The 19,716-nt window shown below is 27.7% G+C and overlaps 2 protein-coding genes and 1 long non-coding RNA gene across 4 annotated transcripts in view; 1 reads left to right on the top strand and 2 right to left on the bottom strand.

Annotated features, from left to right (window-relative positions):
* LOC129908428 (pre-mRNA-splicing factor ATP-dependent RNA helicase PRP16) overlaps positions 1 to 19,716 on the top strand; it is a 58,660-nt gene that overhangs the window by 10,643 nt on the left and 28,301 nt on the right. The window lies entirely within an intron of this gene.
* On the bottom strand, positions 624 to 16,703 carry LOC129908429 (signal transducer and activator of transcription B). The gene is made up of 4 exons (XM_055984892.1): positions 15,652 to 16,703; positions 3,720 to 3,898; positions 1,285 to 1,389; positions 624 to 927 (listed from the first exon to the last, which is right to left on the bottom strand). Exons 1-4 carry the CDS (start codon positions 15,977 to 15,979, stop codon positions 835 to 837), a joined length of 705 nt encoding a protein of 234 aa, XP_055840867.1. The 5' UTR covers positions 15,980 to 16,703; the 3' UTR covers positions 624 to 834.
* On the bottom strand, positions 9,569 to 10,125 carry LOC129908430 (uncharacterized). Its single transcript, XR_008771277.1, has 2 exons — positions 9,855 to 10,125; positions 9,569 to 9,782 (listed from the first exon to the last, which is right to left on the bottom strand). It is a non-coding gene; the product is annotated as an uncharacterized LOC129908430 (long non-coding RNA).

The raw sequence follows: 19,716 nt of genomic DNA, 5'->3' as shown, positions 1-19,716 counted from the left end.
AAAGTTTTCACAAAAATCAAATATCAACCACATCATATGAAAAAAACAACAAATTTATGTTATATTCAAAAATAAATTTATTATCATACATTGTTCGTTTTATAAAAACAGGACTAATAAAAATTGTTCCTCTTGTAATTTGTGTTCTTAACATCTATTCAATCAGAACAGTAGAAGAATATAATATTATAATAAAATACATAAATTGTTATAATTAACATTATATAAATGTATTTATAAATTTTAATTCTAAAATTTTTCTTAAAAAATATTATCTAATAATTTTTAGAAATTATAAAAAAAAATCTTAAATTTTACAAAATAGTAACTCTATTTAACAACAAAAAAAAATAAGTCTTTTTATATTCACAGTATTTCTGCCTTTTTTTCTCACAAAATATCGCTTACAAATAAAAAATTAGCGAAAAATGTATTGTTTGCGAAAATTAACTTTTCCCAAGTATATAATAGAACGTTCACAGTTAGTTTTTTTTTTTTTTTTGTTTAAGCTAAATGAACAATAAGTTGTTATTTGGAAAGTATATTTTTTTATGAATAAATGAATTTTTTTGTAAACTCTGAATACAATAATAAAGATTGGCTCACAAATAAGACCATAGTCGATTTTATGCTTTTATATCACTCTTATAGAATTGTAAATAGATTATTGATCTACAATGTTGTAATGCAATTTATGTTTTTTTTTTCAAATTGAATATGAATTCCATATATAAAAGGGTTAGGTACCGTTTAAAGCTTACAATCGTATTGTAGCTTGTTGTATTTTTTCTTCTTTTTTTCTTATTTCGCTCCGTAATTTGTATCAAAATTAAATCATTTTGATGTTGAATTTGCTTTTTGTTTATTCATAATTAGCAGCATTCCGGCATTCATTCCAACACTTCCCCATTTTACACATTCAGACATCTAAAATGGAAAAAAAATCATGGTTATTTCACAGATTAATTTAAATAGAATTTTGAATTTTAATAAAATGGTATCCGTTTTAGAAACTTTTTTTTTTTTAAATGCAAAGCGACGATCATTTCATCGTCACGTACAGACATATATGCCGTCACGTACCTACACATCTTCATTATTACTGTTCAATTTTCAAATAAATTCGTTTGAAATGATCCATTTAGATGATTAAAAACAGAACAAAACAATGGAACGTCACGTACAGACAAAAAAGTTAATTAAGTTTAATTAAGTATTAAAGTTTCTTTTTCCAACGAATACCAATTTTTATCTTTAATGAATAAATTTATAAGAGTATATTACCTGACGTTTTCTGACATCCTGTTGTCGGCTGCCATAACGGCACCAGTAGGAAAAATGTTTATTATTATGCCAAAGACTCTGTTTAGCTTTGCGGGCAAAAGCAACCTAAAAAGAATAAAATAAAATTTATCTAATTAGTTAAAATTCATTATAAGTTAAAATTAAATTAAAAAAAAAAAGACAAATCATCCCAGAAAATTATTTTGCGATAAATTTATTTTCGAATTCCGGAAAAAAGAATTATTAGACCCTGACCTTCAGTTTCAATATATTTATCTTTGAAAATTATATGTATAACTTTTTTAAATCAAAGAAAAACAAAACATTAAATAGAAGATTAAATTTTATTTATAAAACAAAATCACTATCACTAACATGTTAGTGTTAAATTGACTTTTTAAACTTTAAATTGGTCTTCCCTATCAATTTATAATTCAAAGACCTTTGTGATTAGATTTTTCTGATTTTATCAACAAAAACATCATTAAGAACTTTTAACCTTAAGATTGTATGAATATAAATGAATAAAAAAAATGCTAAAAAAAGTACCAACTCATTAGAAGACCACATATGCTATACTATTATTAAAACATCAATATGTTATCTTATCAACAACATTATTAAAAAAAAAAAAACACTTTAATGTACCTCAGGACATTTTTCATGTCTAGCATCTATTAAAATGTCATTCTTCCCTATATTAATTCTATTTTAATATTGTAATTTGTTTTGTCAGCTTATAAAAATCTCTCTTTTTTATAAATCACAAAAAAAAAAACAACCAGATTTCTTTTAAGTAAATTAATAACGATTGAACTTAATTCAGCAACCATATGGCATAGAAGCTAAAATATTATACAAGATACAACAATCATCTTGTTGGGGAGAGGTCAGTTTTATTTACAATTTTTTTTTATTCTTAACTCACACACTCTGTGTAGTAGTAATTTATTTATTTTTTGTGACGATAGTAAATTTGTTTCTAGACAGGTATAATGAATCATTTACAAATAAATTTACAGAATGTTTGTAGTTATAGTATGATTGGTTGGAGAGAATGAGTATTAGAATTTTATTGAAATTTATCGCAATAGAAATTATGATAACACAACTTTAGGGGTTAGGGCATTCGATTCAATTGATTTTTGAATTGGAAAATAGTTTTAATCACTTTCAAGAAATGTTCTTACAGAGGGGTCTCAAAATAAGAAGTTTATTTACAGTTGATTGTTTTAAATTGTTTTAAATTTTAATAGTTTAGAATTCCATTGCTATTTCTTTTAATTATTTTTTGTTGGGGTAGGTTTGCAACACACACGGCTATCGAATGAACATTTCATTACAATTTTAGATGAAAAAAAGTTTTTATTTTTTAAACTTATTTTTTATTTAAATCATTTTGGGGATATAATTTTGTGACAAAGTTGTAGTCTCTGTTTATTAAAAAATTATAAAAATTGTTTTTGAGTTTTGGCTCTGTAGGGTGTTATAATTAATGCCAAGCAATGTCACATACCCTTTAACCAGCAGATAAGTAAGACGCTTCTAACGATATGTATTACGAGCTATGATGCCACAGATACTATATGTTCATCTGTGACATCATAGCTTCTAAAGTACTTATCGTAATTTGACAAATGAGCTATCCTTGGAATAATCTTGCTTGTCCACTGGTTATAGACGTTATAAAAGAATATCTATAATGCATATCATGTAGATGGGAAGCAAAACTCTCTTTTAAAAAAACCGATCGTTTGATTTGATTCAAATTTTTACAGCTCTTTGAAAACATGAATTTGGAAAACATGGATTTGGTTTTTGTAGGTACTACAATTTCTATTTTTTTAAATAAATAAATAACTGCTGGACTTAATTTTAGGTTTTAGGGTTGCCTCTTTATATTTCTGCATTAGTTGGATATGCAATGTGAAAAAAATGTCTAAGATTTTTCATCTGCTTTTATTTATTTTTATTGCAATAATGTTAGTACAGTTTTGGCTTAGTTAAAATAGAAAATCTTTAGGGTTGCCGCGTTAAAACAAAAAACACCATGGTTGGAATAAGATGAAAAAATATCTAAAGTGTCTGTTTCACTCTACGTTGGCAGAAGGAAATATTTAATAAACAAAATTCAATTTTTTAATATCGGCAACTCTAAAAGTGTTTTGCTTTACAGTAAAAATCTTATTTTTTAAAAAAATTTCTTCTTACATCAAGTAACTTTAATGTATAAATTCTTAAAATTAATTTGTAAATTCGAAATTTACAGAAAACCAGTTAAAAATCATTACCAATTTTGGTAAACTTTACTGTGCAGAGATATAAGGTGGCAACCCTAGCACTATAATAATTGAGGTCGTTTAGAACTTTTATAGAATAATCAAAAAAAAAAAAATTGTCGTGCGTTGTATTGTAATTTGGTTGTAAATATTTACCTGATTACGAATATCCTTTTCGTTGTGCGGCAGTTTTTCTTTATCAGCAAAATTATTTATACGTAACTCCCATTCGTTTTTCCATATATCTTCTAAATTTAATTTGAACAACCTAAATGTACCATTTTCACGTATTTTCACAGAAAATATCTCAATGGTTTCAGGTTTTGGTTTATTATCTGAAATAATAGAAAAAAAAAAACAAAAAATTAATTTTATTTTACATGAATGTGACTTTGAAAATGTAAAAGTATCAAATAAATTCGATAAAATCCTCGAAAACAAGATTTTAAGATAAACCAACTGACTTCTAAGGTAAAAGTTTAATATATCGTTTACTTTTCGATAAGATAAAGTACTCAATTTAATTATATCTTTTAAAAAAATCTCTTGTTTTTATTCTACACCAAAAGCAATAGGTACCGACAACGACGCGACGTGTGACCTTGCACGTTTTTTTTTCTTTCATTTCCATATTCCATATTCATTTCAAATAAAATATGATTCACAAATCAAATTGCACTACAAAATTTGCTTAGCAAAAATATCAACCTTTAAGATACAATCAATTTCATAATAAAAATTTATTTGAAATAAGTTGAATAATAAATTTATTTGATATGGGATTTTGTGTGATTTCCCAAGGTATAAATCTTATCAAACACACACACGATGTTATGGGTTATGACTCAAATAAAATAATATAAATATAAGCCGCTTTGTCATTATTCCTATAAAAATTATATCAGATTTCAAATGCATTTTAATCTCTACCTTTTGTTTGTTTATAATTATTATGACAGCTGTTTTTGTAATGAATTGTTTACTTGTTATTGCGTTTTTCATAATAGAGTTCATAAACAAAATGCCGCTTTACCGTTATCTTAAACCTTAGATATCTATCTTATTTAATACTTATTTCCAGGTTTAAAATTCCATCTAACATCAAAATAATTAACTTTGAATTTAACTGAACAAATCCAGTTTCAATAAAAATTGATTAAAAAAAAAAAAAAGTTAAATCCAATTAAGTAGAAATATTTTATATGAGGAGATTCCAAGGTATTTGCATAGTGACAAATAACTTGTGTGCATGGAAAATTTTCATAAGAATAAATAATTAACTAGGCAAATATTCTAGTGCTAGGTTAGTTCACAAACTTTAATAAAAAAAAAAAAAACTAAAGGCTTCTCCACACTTCGAACATTTTCTTTCAAATGATGAAGATTCGAAATGAAGAAGTTTAGTGAAACATTTCACTTTTTTCACCAAAAAGTGTGACTAATATTTTCGTTTGGCTGCTAAAAACAAGATTTTAATATTAAAAGAAGATTTGAAAACTTTTAAAGTTGAAAAAGTTAAAAAAAAAAATTGGAGTGGATTGATTTTAAGGTTTCAATAATTCAATCAAAATCACTTAATTATTTGGTTAATTTTTTGTTTATCAGAGCTTTAATATTTTTTAATTCATGAAGCTAGTAGGTTGAAACTCCATCGATATTCAACTTAAAAATCAAATTGTAGTTAAATTTAATTTTACCTTAATTACGAAAAAAATTTAAACCTCCATCATTGCAACAACATTCTTCATAAATGTTTAGTTGCCATGTTGAAAAGTCATAAAATTAACAGTTTATTGAGCTTAAATTTGTAGAAAAAAGCCACTCTATTACAAATTTAATTTATATGCCAATATTTATTTATCAATTTTACTCATGCGTGACTTCAACTGCATCACACGCAACGTGATTATCAATTAGTTTGTAGGTATGTGTTTTTTTTAATTTTTATTTTCTTCATTTAAAAAAAAAGAAGGTAGGTACCTACATACAATATGCAAATTAAACGCTTTCGACATTTCGTTCAGATTCATTGCGCTTTTTTTTTTCTTAGCCACATTCCAATGGAAATGAAAATAAAAACTAAAAAAAATGGAAAAACTTACTTTGGTAACCAATTGAATAAGATAAGAAAATATTTAATTTATTTTTTTTAAGTGTTTAACTAAAGTTGTTAAATTATAATTTAACAATAATTATTGTCACATAATAATAGAAATCTTCATATAATACAACATTCCAAAGAATTTCTGGTTTGTATAAAAAACTAACAGGTTGAATTTTCTTTTTAAGGCATTTAAATAAATACCTTTTTAAATAAAACAAATATTTATTGCAAAAAATATTTTTGCAAATAAAAAATTTTCTACATAGAAAAAAAAAATCAATGAAAAATTTGTACAATAAATATTTTTTTTAATATTCTTCGAATTTTGACTATTTGGCATTACATAAGCTTCAATATTATACTTAAAATAGCTAATCTAATAGGCTATTTATTATGTCGAAAAAAAAAACAGGGTAATAAGGAACTAAGACGTTCACGGGTTTTTATTGCAGGAATCGTTCAATGGGTTATAAAAGAAGATAAAACCGCGGAGTGCTATTAAATGAGAGGGTGGAAACTGAAGATAGGGGTGCAAAAGCCCCTTTTTTGGTTTTTTCAATATATCTCGTAAACCAAGCAAAATTTTGATATATTGCACATAAAACTTTTCGTAGAGAATTAAATTTTCTATTGGAATAATGTTTTTTAAAAATTGAAAAAAAATATTTCCATACCAAAATAGTCGAAACAATCATAAAAAAAATATCAAAAAAATCGATTTTTTGAGTTTTTTTGCTTTTTTAGTTGTACATTTTTTTTGGGTTGAGATAGACATTAACATTGCTCAAAAGAAAAAAAGAAGATTCAATTTCCTTCAAAATGCTGTGCTCACTAAAATTTTTCATTAAAAATTAACCGAAGTATGGCCATTTTAATCTATCTTTTTTTCGCATTTTTAGTTTTACTCAAGTAAAACAGAAACATTTGAGGGGAAAGTACGATAACTTAAGCACCAAGAACTGATAATGAGATTTTGTAGAGGGCTTAAATACAATCATTGTTTACTATGGGAGGGGGGGTCAATGTCCCCCCGTTTTGGCGGGAGGGGCAATTTTCTAAAAAAAAATACTTAAAATAAAAAAAAATTATTAAAAAACAACGGCAACACTTACAGTTTTGATTGATACTTTTTTCAAAAGCTAGAATTATAAACTTAATATTAATTTTAAAATGAAGTTATTTTAATCAATTGTTTTTTTACAAAAAAACCGAAAAAAAAAACGTCCAACAAAAAAGGTCGGACGAGACAAAATGACTAAAAACCCTCAAAACATTCATTCCCTCTCTCAACTTACCATATAATTATAAATTTTCATTCATATTCAGCTTAAAAAGTTCCTCAAACTCCTATTAAGAGTGAGTTAAGAACTTTTATAACAAAATCAAACTAAAAAAGCTATGCTCAGGGATTTTCTTCGAAAAAATTTTTTTTTTTGGTTGACAAATTAGGTAACATTTTTTTTTTACTGTTTCAAATCAAGTAAAAAAAAAACCGAAAATCAAGTAAAAAAAACCGAAAACCGGGTTTTCCAAAAACCGGTTTATTGGCCCGGTTTAACCGAAAGGAAAAAAACCGGAAAAACCGAAAACCGGTTTTTGTACTAACAACCGCCATCCCTATTTTTAAGACAGTACTTCCCATTTTATTTGTTGGACCAATTAGATTTGTTTAGGTTTAATTAATTTAATGCCATTACTTTTTTTCACATTTAATGCAGTAATTTACCGTATTAACTATGAATTCTGTTTTGTACCAGAATTCTTTAGTTTAATTTTTCTCATAATTTTCATAAACAGTACAAACCTCAAATTCTATTAAATTTCAACATTTATTAACAGATTTGTGTATACAAAGAAAATCTTAAATAAATTTCATTGGATTTTGATCTTGATAGTTTTTTTTTTTTTCTTAAAATACGAATACGAACGCATCAAATTACCCAACCAAAGTCACTCATATCTCGTTCTCTTTGAGTTTTCAGTTTTCAATATCTAGTCGTAAATGGCGCCTTGTTGTGAAGCTACGCATTCATTTAACCACCTTTTGAGGAGTTACATGGTCTACGTGATCCATGAAACGTATAGGAAAACTTCTATTATTTGAATTTCAAACAATTTTTAGTATATTTTTCTTTTGGTATTGATTCATCATAGAATTTGTAAGATAGAACCATAAAAAGGTTGATATTCGTATGTATCTAAGATTAAAGCAAAATTATTATGTTCTAACTTTCAAGCGAAAATTATTTAACGAAGTCGAAAAAAGTATTTGCGGCGTTCTCCAAATCACAGACCATTAAAATTAACATTTCCACCAAAAGTGATAAAAATTACTTAATCTTCGAATAAATAATGCTGTACCATTTAATTTAAATATCTCACTAGTAGGCTCAAACTAAAAGCCCTTCTTTATTAATATCTTCCTTCTCAACTTTCTTTTTATATCAAAAAAAGAAAAAAAAAAAACAAATATAAAGCAATATCTGTGTCAAACACTTAACGTGCAAAAAAAAATCCACACATGCGAATGCAGAGATAAAAATACTTCCTCAAATTTAATTTTATTATCATTTAATTTACACGTACCTATATTGCATTGACCGCTAAATATGTTTTTTTATTTTTTTTCTTAATTCAAACTTTATTATATTCATCATAATCTTCGTTGAGATGGGAAGGAAAACATATAAAAAAAAAGAAATAAAAACATGTACCTACTCGAAAATGTTGTTGTTCCAAAAATAGAAAGCAAAACAACCTCCCGCTGATATCAGCCAGCGCAGAGCGTCCCTCGTAAAAGTCATGTACCCCAAGAACACTTTAACGTTCCATTCAGTCATCCACAAGTCAGACATTCATGTAGACGAAATCACATTTAAAAAATTTATGCATATATTGTGAATACATAGATTTGCAAAAATTGTTTTTTTTTTAATTTTTTTTTTGTAATTTTGTTTATTCTTTTCGATTGTAAATAACTGTTAAGGGAATGTATTGGTTTTATGTTAATTTTGAATGTTTGACTTCCCTTATTATTTAAAAGGGATGCAATTTAACTAAAAAAATCGTATCGTCAAATATTACTTTCATTTCAAAATTTTTAAGTTTCGAAAATAAGTTAATTTTCGGCAAGTCTTTCTTTTTTGAAAAAAACTTACTTCGTTAACCAAATTTTTACTTTCCACACCAAACCATACATCAAATGTTGAGTGCGGGTAATAAGGCCAGTCGGCTAATAAGGCATGTTACATAAATGTATGTTTAAGGCCATTTTTTAATGTATCACTTCGCTTTGGTTTACTGACAATTGATTTATAATTTTGATAAACAGATAAACAAATTTTAATAAATAGTTTTTATTTTATTTCACTTTTCCCTCAAGTAGGCCTTATTACCCGCAACTGGCCAACTTGACAAAACTTATCTAAAATCAAATAAAAAGTTGCAGCAAATATCAATTTTTTGTTGGTGAAAATATTTACTTTAATTCCAGAACACAAGATTTTCAAAGTACAGAAAAATTGTTTTTTTTTTTATTTTTTTGAACCTAACAGAATTGCGGAAAAAAATCAATTTTTTTCTAAAATGCTTTGAAAATTTTGGGAGTTTTAACAAAAAAAAAAAATTGTAATCGAACAAAACTGAATAGCAACTAAACGAACATTCGTTATGTAAACGTCCAACCCAATGTTATAGCCTTTTCACACCAAACCCAAAAACGCGGTTTATGGCAAAAAGTTTTCAAAAACCTGAAAAGCGTTCACACTACAAGTTTACAGGTTTTTGTTTGACGTTTAAAATATTTTGACATCCAAATGTCAAGTTTTCGATGGGATTTAATTTTTATTGCTTAAATCAGCTTGAGCTCACAAAATTAATCAAATAAAAGGAACTCTGACAATTTAAATAAATAATTTTAATTCATTAACATAAAACAGAGGAATATATAAAAGTTTTGCAAAGTTTCTTCCTCTTTGAGACACCAAATACAAGGAAAAAAAACGACTTCGAAGTAGCATCCAGATAGCTTAATTAGTAAAGTTGAGAAGAGATTTTTGATGAAGAAGATCGTTTGGACATCTTTTTTTTTGTTTTTTTGTCTGCTCTGCCATTTTCTACAATTAATGAAAAGAAATTTGATTAATTATACAGAATATTTTGTTAATGAATACAAAAATATTTCTTACCAGTTGCAAAAATCAACAAACTGCATTTGTAAAACAGCTGATTCTGTCAGTTCTTTTTTTTTTTGTCTGCTCTCATTTTTTTTTTGTCTGCTGAATTTGTGCTGAATTCTTCAAAAGGTTTGTTTGGTTATTTCGTTTGGAGTTGAATGTTTTCATTTTCAGGTTTTTGGCGAGTTTAATCAAAAACTTGTGTTTTACGAAAACTTGTGGTTTATGGAAAATGTATGGAAAAACTTGTGTTTTTGATATAGGTTTTTGGGTTTTTTCGCAAAAACCGCGTTTTTGGCTTGGTGTGAAAAGGCTATTAATTGTAAAAACGTCTAAAATTGAAATTTCAATTTAAAACAATTTCGTTCATTTTGCATTCGAACAGTACTAAACAGCAACTAAACGAAACTTCACACTACATTTGCTTTAATTTGGTTTTTGTCTGACATCTTCAAGGAACAAAATGATTTGTGAAATTTTAGTCAGTTCTGTTTGTTTACTTTATTAAAAAAGTTCGTTTATTCACAAAAATGTGTTCGTTTAATTGAAGATTATTTGTTTTTTTTTTCGAAATATTGCACAGTTTCGAAAAATAAATCTATATGTATTTACATTTCAGATAAAATAACGTTAGAATCTTTCGTTCAAAACAAGCAAGTTCATGCGACACAACTTCTGGTCATTATGGCTTGTTTTATTTTTTTCAACTTCAACTGGCTGCTCTTTATGTTTATGGGTCTTTTCAATTATTTACATTTTCATGTACTTTAAAAAGCCTTCACGGTTTTACAAGTAAGAGGAAAGAATGTTTTTTAACGGTTCTAGTATGTTCTTATGTCAATAAATTAATGAAATGAATAAAGTATCTAGATATGGTTTGGAGAATACATAATCAGTTTATTACCTACTTAAAATTAACACACTTTATAGGTAACTGATTTGATAAAAGCTTAAGTACCTACATTTTTAAAATTAAATGTTCTAATCGGGCATTAACATAGTTTTGAAGGTTATATTATCAGTTGCTATACAAATCATAGGAATCACAAACAAATTTCTATTTTTGGTTGTGTACTTAAGTTGGTGGAGATTAATTTATTATATTTTACTTATTAGATTTCGATTTACTTAAGATTTAATCTCAGTCAATTGTTTAAAATAATAAACAAATAAATTAATATGACAACATTTTTATATTATTTATAGATACGAAAAAGGAATAAACAAGTTCCTTGGAAACAGTTGGCAACAACAAAAGGCCTTGTCGTCAATCTTAAACAAATATGTTTTAGATATTTATTTAACAAATACATAAATTGTTTTTGATTGAACAGCTAATCCCTCAACTTTATTAAATATTTAAGAACTTTTTTCTGCCATTTAAAAAATTGTAAAAACTCTCTAGTGTCTTAACGCAATATTCTCTCAAAGAAGTTATTAAATTACCATACAAAAACGTAAGCTCTTACTCTTTGATACTTGAAACCGGCAAATTAAAATATTTATTACCTTGAACATTCCGTCACACCAAAAAATAATAAAAAAAAAAATAAATCAAAAATAGAAAAGTCCCAAACAAAAAATGAGTAAGTAGTATACCACTCACATCAAGTTATTTTTAACTTGATTTTTTTTTTCTTTCTTTCAAGCTGTTGCTACGTAGACCAAAATTAGCTTCAAAATTTATTTTTTTTTCTGTCTTCATTCGATATGTTTTTTTTTTTTTTTTATTTATTTAATGCTTGGCTATAACACGCCTCGTTTAACAATTAATTGCAATTAACTACATAGATTGGAGCAAGTTGGAAAAAGTTGGAAAAAAGAAATTCATTTCTTGACTATAGCAGTTTGATACATAAATAAATACAAAATTCAGGTTAGAACTACTATTTAGTTTTAAAGAAAATGGAGAGGTAATTTTTTATTTCATTTGAACTGCATAATGCATATGAGACTTTCATCTCTTTTTTACAACTGTCTTTTTCAATCAATTCGGGGTGCCATAAGGCAACCAAGTAACCTCTTTACTTTTTAGCTCTCGTTTTTAATTAAATAATAAATAAATAAAAGTTACATAAATGAAATGAACAACTATGAGTTGTTTTCATCCATTTAAATTTATTTATTACTAAAGTCTATTAAAATAATTATTCATGATGTCTAGACGCTTTTACAAAAGATCGCAATTCTTTACTGCAAACTGGCAGACTCGCCAAATTATTTCTCATAAAATAAGAATATTTAATTTGAGATATTTGCACTATTTTTCAATACAATAAAACTGAGTTTTCTCATGTCAAGAAAAGTTGTGAATTGGAACGAAACTCATTTTCCGTATGAATTTCATTTCGGTTTAGTTTTTTATCGAACCCTTTTTTCAAAGTGGAAATAACAGTATGTAGCACTGGATGCACTTAGTTTCGCAATTTTTGTTTGACAACTGAGAAATGGTCTCAAATGCGCTAATTTGTCATATTAGGCGTGTTCATGTAGGTGTGTCCTGCAGATAAAGTCAAGAACAAACCAAAAATTTTTTTAAAATGTCATTACTCATTACTAATGTCATTGTTTGCTTATTTACCAGACAAATGAACGGTCATTTGGTTGGATCGACAGAAATTCCGATAATGTGACTTGTGAACAATTAAACGACACGGTCTGATCGGTTAGCAAGATGGTTTTCAAAACAAGCTGATATTTCCATTTCTGACAGTCCGTTGAGCAAGTCAATGGGCAGATTCAGAAATTTAAGGGACTAAAAACTCAGCTAAGTTTTTCGCCTATGATTAGTTAGATTAAAAAAAAAATCTTTCCAATTTTATCAATATATTTTGGTACTAACATGTAATTTTTAGCACCATTTGACGTTAAATTAATAAATTTTTGAACGAATTTTTAAAAATTCACACGTATGCTTGTTTTTAAACCCGCTGAAATCAAAACTGAAGATGTTTATTGAATAAACTTAGCGTATTTGTGTTATTATTACTGACGTATTTACATTTAATTTGTTGTTTAATAAACCTTTGAAAAGTCATCATACCATTATGTGTTTTGTTCTTGTTTGTTTTTTTTAAGCTAGTAAAAAGTTATGCAATTTATTTTTAAACTTTTATACGCGTACAAAAATCGCCCTTAAATGCTTCTATAAGAATAAGATTATAGCGTTACGGAATTCCCAATTTATCTACGAATGTAAAACAGAATCTAGATAATTTGTTACATCATTTTTCGTAATCCAAAGATAATTTTCAATTGTTCTTATGTCTTTTTGACGTCAGTATTTTACTCTTATTTATGTAATTAGTAAGTACCTAGGTACCTACTCATTTTCTGAGTTATCTCATAAGTCATAAAAAAAACTTTCTCATATCTCAATCTTTAAAAGTTATAATTTTTTATAATTTTCATTTTCTTTTTTCAAGCGCCAACATTCAATTTCGTTCGATTTTGTTTAAAAAATAGTAGCACATGTCATAAAATCTAAATAAAATTACAATCTAGATACAAAAAATGTTTTTACCCTCCCACTTGACTAAATAATTACATAATAACACCTTAGATTGACACTTTGGCGAAAACAAAACCAAATAAAAATAAATAAAAATGAAAGATAACAATATATTATCCATTATAACAAAAAAAAAAAAAAAAACCGCACTTAAATAGTTTACTATTTAATTGGATTATGGAATCAAGGCGCCTCCTATTTCCGATTTGTACATACATAGTAAGTAGCTGAGACTTGAAACTGCTTAAAGTTTGCATCTCATAAATTAAAAGAATAACCAGTTTATCTCTGTAAAAAAAATTTACACAAAACACATCTTGTATGTTTTTTTTTGTCTTCTTCTTTTTTATATCTCTTTAAAAGGGTGTTTCATATCTTGAACAAAATTGACAAAAATGACGATTGTTTCCCACAACTTAATTTGTTGACCTTGTGTTTCGAAACCTTATTTATGTGATTTTCACATGTGCCGCAATTATGTTATTTAATTATAATAAGCCTTGTCAAATAATATTGATCGAGTGCTTTGATCGCTTGCCAAATAAATTGCACCGACATTCATTATCTCTAGTTCACATTTCAAACTTATACCTACGTAATTAAATGATAAAAAAGTAATAAAAATCACGTTTAAACATTTAATTATTGTCAATATTGTAGTAAGGTTTTTTTTTTAACTGATAACTCCTCCCTGCTAACCACGAATTTTCACACATTTTTAATAAATACCTGATTGTCAACTCAAAAATCTTGCAGAGAAGATTTTAAAATTATTCTTTCATTTCCAAATTTGTAACTGCACATTTTGTACAAAGTGTAAAAATAAAGAAATCGAAATATAAAATCGCGGTTTTTTCGAAAAATATGCTTTATAACAGTTTATTACAGTTTGTTAAAAAATAAAAAAGTAAACAAACAGAACCAACTATACAACATGGCCATGATTTCAATTGGCAAAGTTTTCACATTGGAACTGTCAAATTCATTATGATCTAAACACATGAAAGTTAGTTTTCGAAATATTTCCCAAACTTATTGGAAACGGTGATAGCTTTTCACCGATGATAATGTAATTTAAATCTAAGTTATCATACTTATTTGACAAATACTATATAAACCTTTCCATTATACTGAACGCACTCATTTCATTTACCTAATCAAAATTAGTTAAAAGAAGTTGAAAAATGGAACAAGCAGAATGATTTTCAAAAAAAAGTTTAACTTGAGGCTAAAATCTTTGAAAGAATGAAAAAAAAATACAAGTAAAAAAACTAAAAAGACTTTTCATCAACAAAAAAAAAAGACAATGATTTCCTACATCAGTCGAAATTTATTCTTAACCTTTTTTAAAGAAAAATTTTCTGCCTCTTCATAAATCCTAGGAGGAATATATTTTATAAAAACTTCACATAAACCCTAAAAAATATAAACAACTGTCAAAATAATATTGATGGACATTTTTTAAAAACCTGTCAAATATTTGTGGGTTCAAAAATATAAATAAAAAATAAATAAAAATAAAATTCTTTAGATTTTTCAGACTAAAAGTCAGTTAAATTTTTCTTTCTTTAAAGAAGTTCACTCAAGTACTAATTAAACAAAACCATAATAAATCATTTATAAATGTATATGAACACCTCAAAATTAGATGTCGTAAAAGAAATAGTATTGTTTCACAAGTAATATTAAAAGCATTCATATTTTTGCAGAATAAACTTTTAAATTTTATCTTGTCGTTATTTTCCCTTATTTTTTTTAAACTCTACTATTTTGGTTCTGATTTGAAACTTGGAATTCATTTTTCGAAATTGCTCAAAAATTTGACAGTTCTTACTTTCCTGCAAAAAAAAGTCAACAACAAACAGAACTTTTCTTTTTTATACATATGAACCGAACATAAACTGAAGTTTAGTAAAACATTGACATTGCCACATAAAACAACGCACTGATGACAGTTTTAATAAATAAACTGTCAAAAAAAAATCTCAATATAAATGGCTGCTCAGAAAAATAAGTTTTATTCGTAGCTAACGCGCTAAAAGGAGTTTAACTTCAAAATTGCATCACTAATCGAAGCTTTTTATCACTCTCTTTTTAACGAGTACTTCTCTTGAACCACTTGATAGCCTCTTGTTGATTTTTGTATTTATATTTTATTATTAAATCACCCTGTAAAATAAAGTTCCGGTATATTGCTTTTGGTTTTGTCGATGGTGTTTGTTGTTGTTGTTGTTGTTGTTGCTTTATCTCTTGTATGCCTTGCATACAACACATCATCTATATACGTTTACTACTCACCTTTGGTAGTTTTACATAGCACCACACCGAACCAAGATTGATCGTTTTCGTCGTGATTTTGCGACCTCACCTCAACCAAGAAGCCACATTCGACAACAGCACAAAATATTCTCCTCTCATCTACACGAAACCACTTGGATTCTCGAAGTTTTTGTACCGCTACCGAACTACCAAATGCGAAATTTTTATTTGAATTATTATTATTATTATGGTTGCCACTATTGTTATTACTATTATTATTGTTGTTATTATTATTTGTTTGGTTACTACCCTGTAAAGGCCACCATTTCAATGAATTTACAAAACTGTTCGACCGGTTCATCGTCATTTGGACGATTGGTTTATTTTTTTTACTTATTTATTGTCCGTTTATGGTTTTCAAAAAAAACACTCGTTTTTTGTAAAATCAAAAAAAAATGCTACTTTTCCTTGAAATTTTAACGTTTCGTTGTTCTGGTTTTGTTTTTACCAATTCTTTCTCTTCTCACAAAAAATCGCCTCAATTAAGGTAAAAATACCAACTTTCACAAAAGACCACTTGATTATACAAAACAAAAAAAAATAAGGGAATTATCAATATGATGGGCCTTTGTTTATTTATACAAACAACAAAAAAAAAAGTTTTATCTTTTTTTTGTATTTTCTCTTCCACTCTGTATTTTTCAGTTTATTTTTTTTTTAATTCCTGTATTTATCTTAAATGTGCTAAAAAGCAACAGAGATAAATACTTTGAATCTTCTTATATGTTTTATTGTATTTTTTTTAATAACAATAATATTTAAACATATGTATGTTAATTAAATGCACTCTTCTTTTTTTTTCGTATATTTTATAAACATTCAAAATATAATATGAAATTTATTTATTTTCTTGAGCGCGCTTTGGCTTAGTTTGCTTCGACAGCAACAGCTAAAATACTTCTGAACTGCAAGAGTTTCAAAAGACAAATACCAACGTTGGACGATGAATATTTTTATTTAAAGCCGGTTGTTGTATGTTTTTGGGTTGCTGCTGTTGATACAACCACGACGACGATGACTACAACTACGGCGCGAATGAAGCGATTGTGATGTTGATGATGTGAACAACAACAACAACAGTGCTCCTCTTGGTAATGAGAAAAAAGAGTGCTGAACGAGGGTATTGAAAAATAAAAAGTGCGCTGATAGAATGAATGGGGGTTGTAGTCGGGAAGGTAGTGTTGTCTTTTGGGAACGTTTGCACTTTTTCTTAAAAAAAGGCTTAAACCAACCGAGCTGTGTAGTCAGAAGTTAATAAAGTAAATGGAAGTTGAACCTGGTAAATCAGAGCAGAAAATTAAGTACTTCTGTTGAAATTGCTAAACGCCAATTTTTTAAATAGTATGGTTGATAGTTAGTACACTTTTTTAAAACTGAGTTTTCACCATTTTTAAGCCAAAATTAAACTGATTTTGTCGATTGTATTGTCTTATTGTATTACCTTCTCGTAAAAACTGGATGTGAACTATGAGACTGCAAACTGTAATTTTCCATAGTTGCAGTATTTTTTAAGTAACTCATTTATATTTTTTGATTGCGGTTTCAAAAAATCCAAAAATTTTGTAATCTATATAAAGTAGGCTGGGCCAAGTAAAGTAAGTCCTTATTACATCCAACTTAGCAAAAGACCAATTTTCTATATGTTTTGTTTAAGCTGAAATATCTGACAAATTCCGTCAAAAAATTAAACAACTTAATAACGTAAAGTTTAAATGTCAAATCAAAATCTTGTTGGTTAGTAAATATTCAACTTAATTGCAATGTCAAGTTTCATAGCTCAGTTTTGCATTTTCTAGCTTCTTTGCTCTTTTATTTACAGTTGTTTACAGTTACGGCTCTAGGTTCTAGGTTTTTGACCTCGAGTGTTGGACGCAACTAAGAAAATAAAATGCACGACTGGGGTCGCACGAACTTGCTCTTAGAGTTAAAGTTGCTTAAATTTGTAAGACTTTTTATATAGAAATTTGGAAAAAAAAAATAAAATTCGTTTTAAAAAAAAAAATAAAATAAAACCTGAAATTAAATTGCCCTCCAAAACAAGTATGCAGTTTTGATTGATATATTAACATGCATTTTTAGAAAAAAAAAATTCAAAATCGTTAAAGCCGTTTTTTAAAAAACTAATTTTTTATAAATAATTTTTTGGAAAAAAAGTTTAAAAATAAAATTGGTATGCCATTTTGTAGAAATCACTAATCAACATTTAAAAACAAAATTTCAAAAAAATTAAATGTCCCGTTTTCGAAAATTTGATTTTTCAAAAATAAATTTTCAAAATTTTTTAAAAAATCCAAAAATTATTTTTTTTCAAAATTTTATTTTTGACTTACATTTAAATTATATAAATCCTTCTTCACAAAAAGTTTCGTTGAAATCAAATTAGCAGTTTTGGAGATAATCGCATTAAAAAAAAAACGGTTCTATGGCAGGTACCGTTAATAATGATTTTCAAAAAAAAAATTAGAAGATAGACCTTAACTTTAAACTAACACTTGAATTTTTTAAACAAAATCGTTAGAGCCGTTTTTGCGATATTTCAATTGTACTAAAATCGGTATATGACAAGTACCGTTATTTTTGGTCCAAAAAAATTAATTCCAAAAACCCCTCTGGAGAGTCGCCAAATAACGCTGCATACCAGGTTTGACATCAATCGGTCCATCCGTTTAGGCTGTAGCTCCTTATACAGACAGACAGACAGACTGACAGACTGACAGACTGACAGACTGACAGACTGACAGACAGACTGACAGACTGACAGACTGACAGTCTGACAGACTGACAGACTGACAGACTGACAGACTGACAGACTGACAGACTGACAGACTGACAGACTGACAGACTGACAGACTGACAGACTGACAGACTGACAGACTGACAGACTGACAGACTGACAGACTGACAGACTGACAGACTGACAGACTGACAGACTGACAGACTGACAGACTGACAGACTGACAGACTGACAGACTGACAGACTGAAAGACTGACAGACAGACAGACGGACTTCCGGGACCCACTTTTTTGGCATTGTCTACCATCGTAATGTCATGGAAAAATGTTATCTCAACTTTTTTTTTTTGTACGAATGCATAACTTGATATATAGTACCTATATCGCAAGTAAAAATATGTTTATTTATTAATCGTTGCAAACAAATGTGCCAACCTAATTATTTTTGAAAATAAACAAGATCTCTTTTCCGTCACAGGTGGGACAAAAAAATAATTCGTAGCTCTTATTATATAAAATAAAGAAAATTAAAAATGATTATATACAAAGATTGAATTACTAATGTCACGGGTGGGACAACTCTTATCACGTATGGGACAGTTGCAAAGCTCTTTGAGTTTACACCACGCTCCATCTTACAGTTACAGCAGAGATCAGAAATAAATCTCAACCTTTTGAAAGGTTTCTTAATAACTCTTATTTATCGCCATTTTCAATAAAGGTCATAAAATAACCTTTATTTTTAAAAAAGAAAAATTTCGGTCAAGGTCTGAGAGAAACCTTTATTTTGTATCTTTTATGTTTCGGTCAACCAGTGAGATTTATCGCTGAGAGAAAAAAATAAATCTCATCTGCAAATGTATCAATTCCTAGAGACATGGTAGTGGTGCCATATGAAAGCTTATATTCTCAGCTACCCGATAGTGGTATAATCGGATTTGTTTGGGTAAAATTTTTTTTCGAAAAATCCCCGAATCTTTGAACGCTCCTGGAAGCTAAACCGCTTGAGAGCAATTTTTTGGAGTGATGCTAAATGATAGCTTGTGTCATGGGCCCACGCTTTGCACATTGTCAGATTTTTAAAAAATCATCTTTCATGTTAAACCGCCACATCATTCCCGGTTTGAGAACGCGTGCACCTACAGGGATGGGAGTTATACCCAAATGTAGGTTAGAGTCCCCGCTGCTTTTGGCATCAACATTTTTTTTTTTCATTTTTTTTCAAAATTCCGAGATATAGCCGTTTGAAGTTGGGCTTCTGGAAGCTGAACGCTTTGACCTAGATATTAGAACATCGGTCTCCTTAAACAT

The sequence above is a fragment of the Episyrphus balteatus genome, chromosome 2, assembly GCF_945859705.1.
Source record: "Episyrphus balteatus chromosome 2, idEpiBalt1.1, whole genome shotgun sequence".
Classification (NCBI taxonomy): domain Eukaryota; kingdom Metazoa; phylum Arthropoda; class Insecta; order Diptera; family Syrphidae; genus Episyrphus; species Episyrphus balteatus.
The sequence above is the reverse complement of the archived record's forward strand: the minus strand, read 5'-3'. Positions and strand labels throughout refer to the sequence as shown.

Bases quoted from the DNA above. Each gene is read 5' to 3' on its own strand.
- LOC129908429 (XM_055984892.1), bottom strand. From the start codon at position 15,979: ATGACGATGAACCGGTCGAACAGTTTTGTAAATTCATTGAAATGGTGG. The intron at 1,390-3,719 runs GTAAATATTTAC...TATTCTTTTTAG, and splicing joins AAAAGGATATTCGTAATCAG to GTTGCTTTTGCCCGCAAAGC. The intron at 928-1,284 runs GTAATATACTCT...TTTCCATTTTAG, and splicing joins AGGATGTCAGAAAACGTCAG to ATGTCTGAATGTGTAAAATG.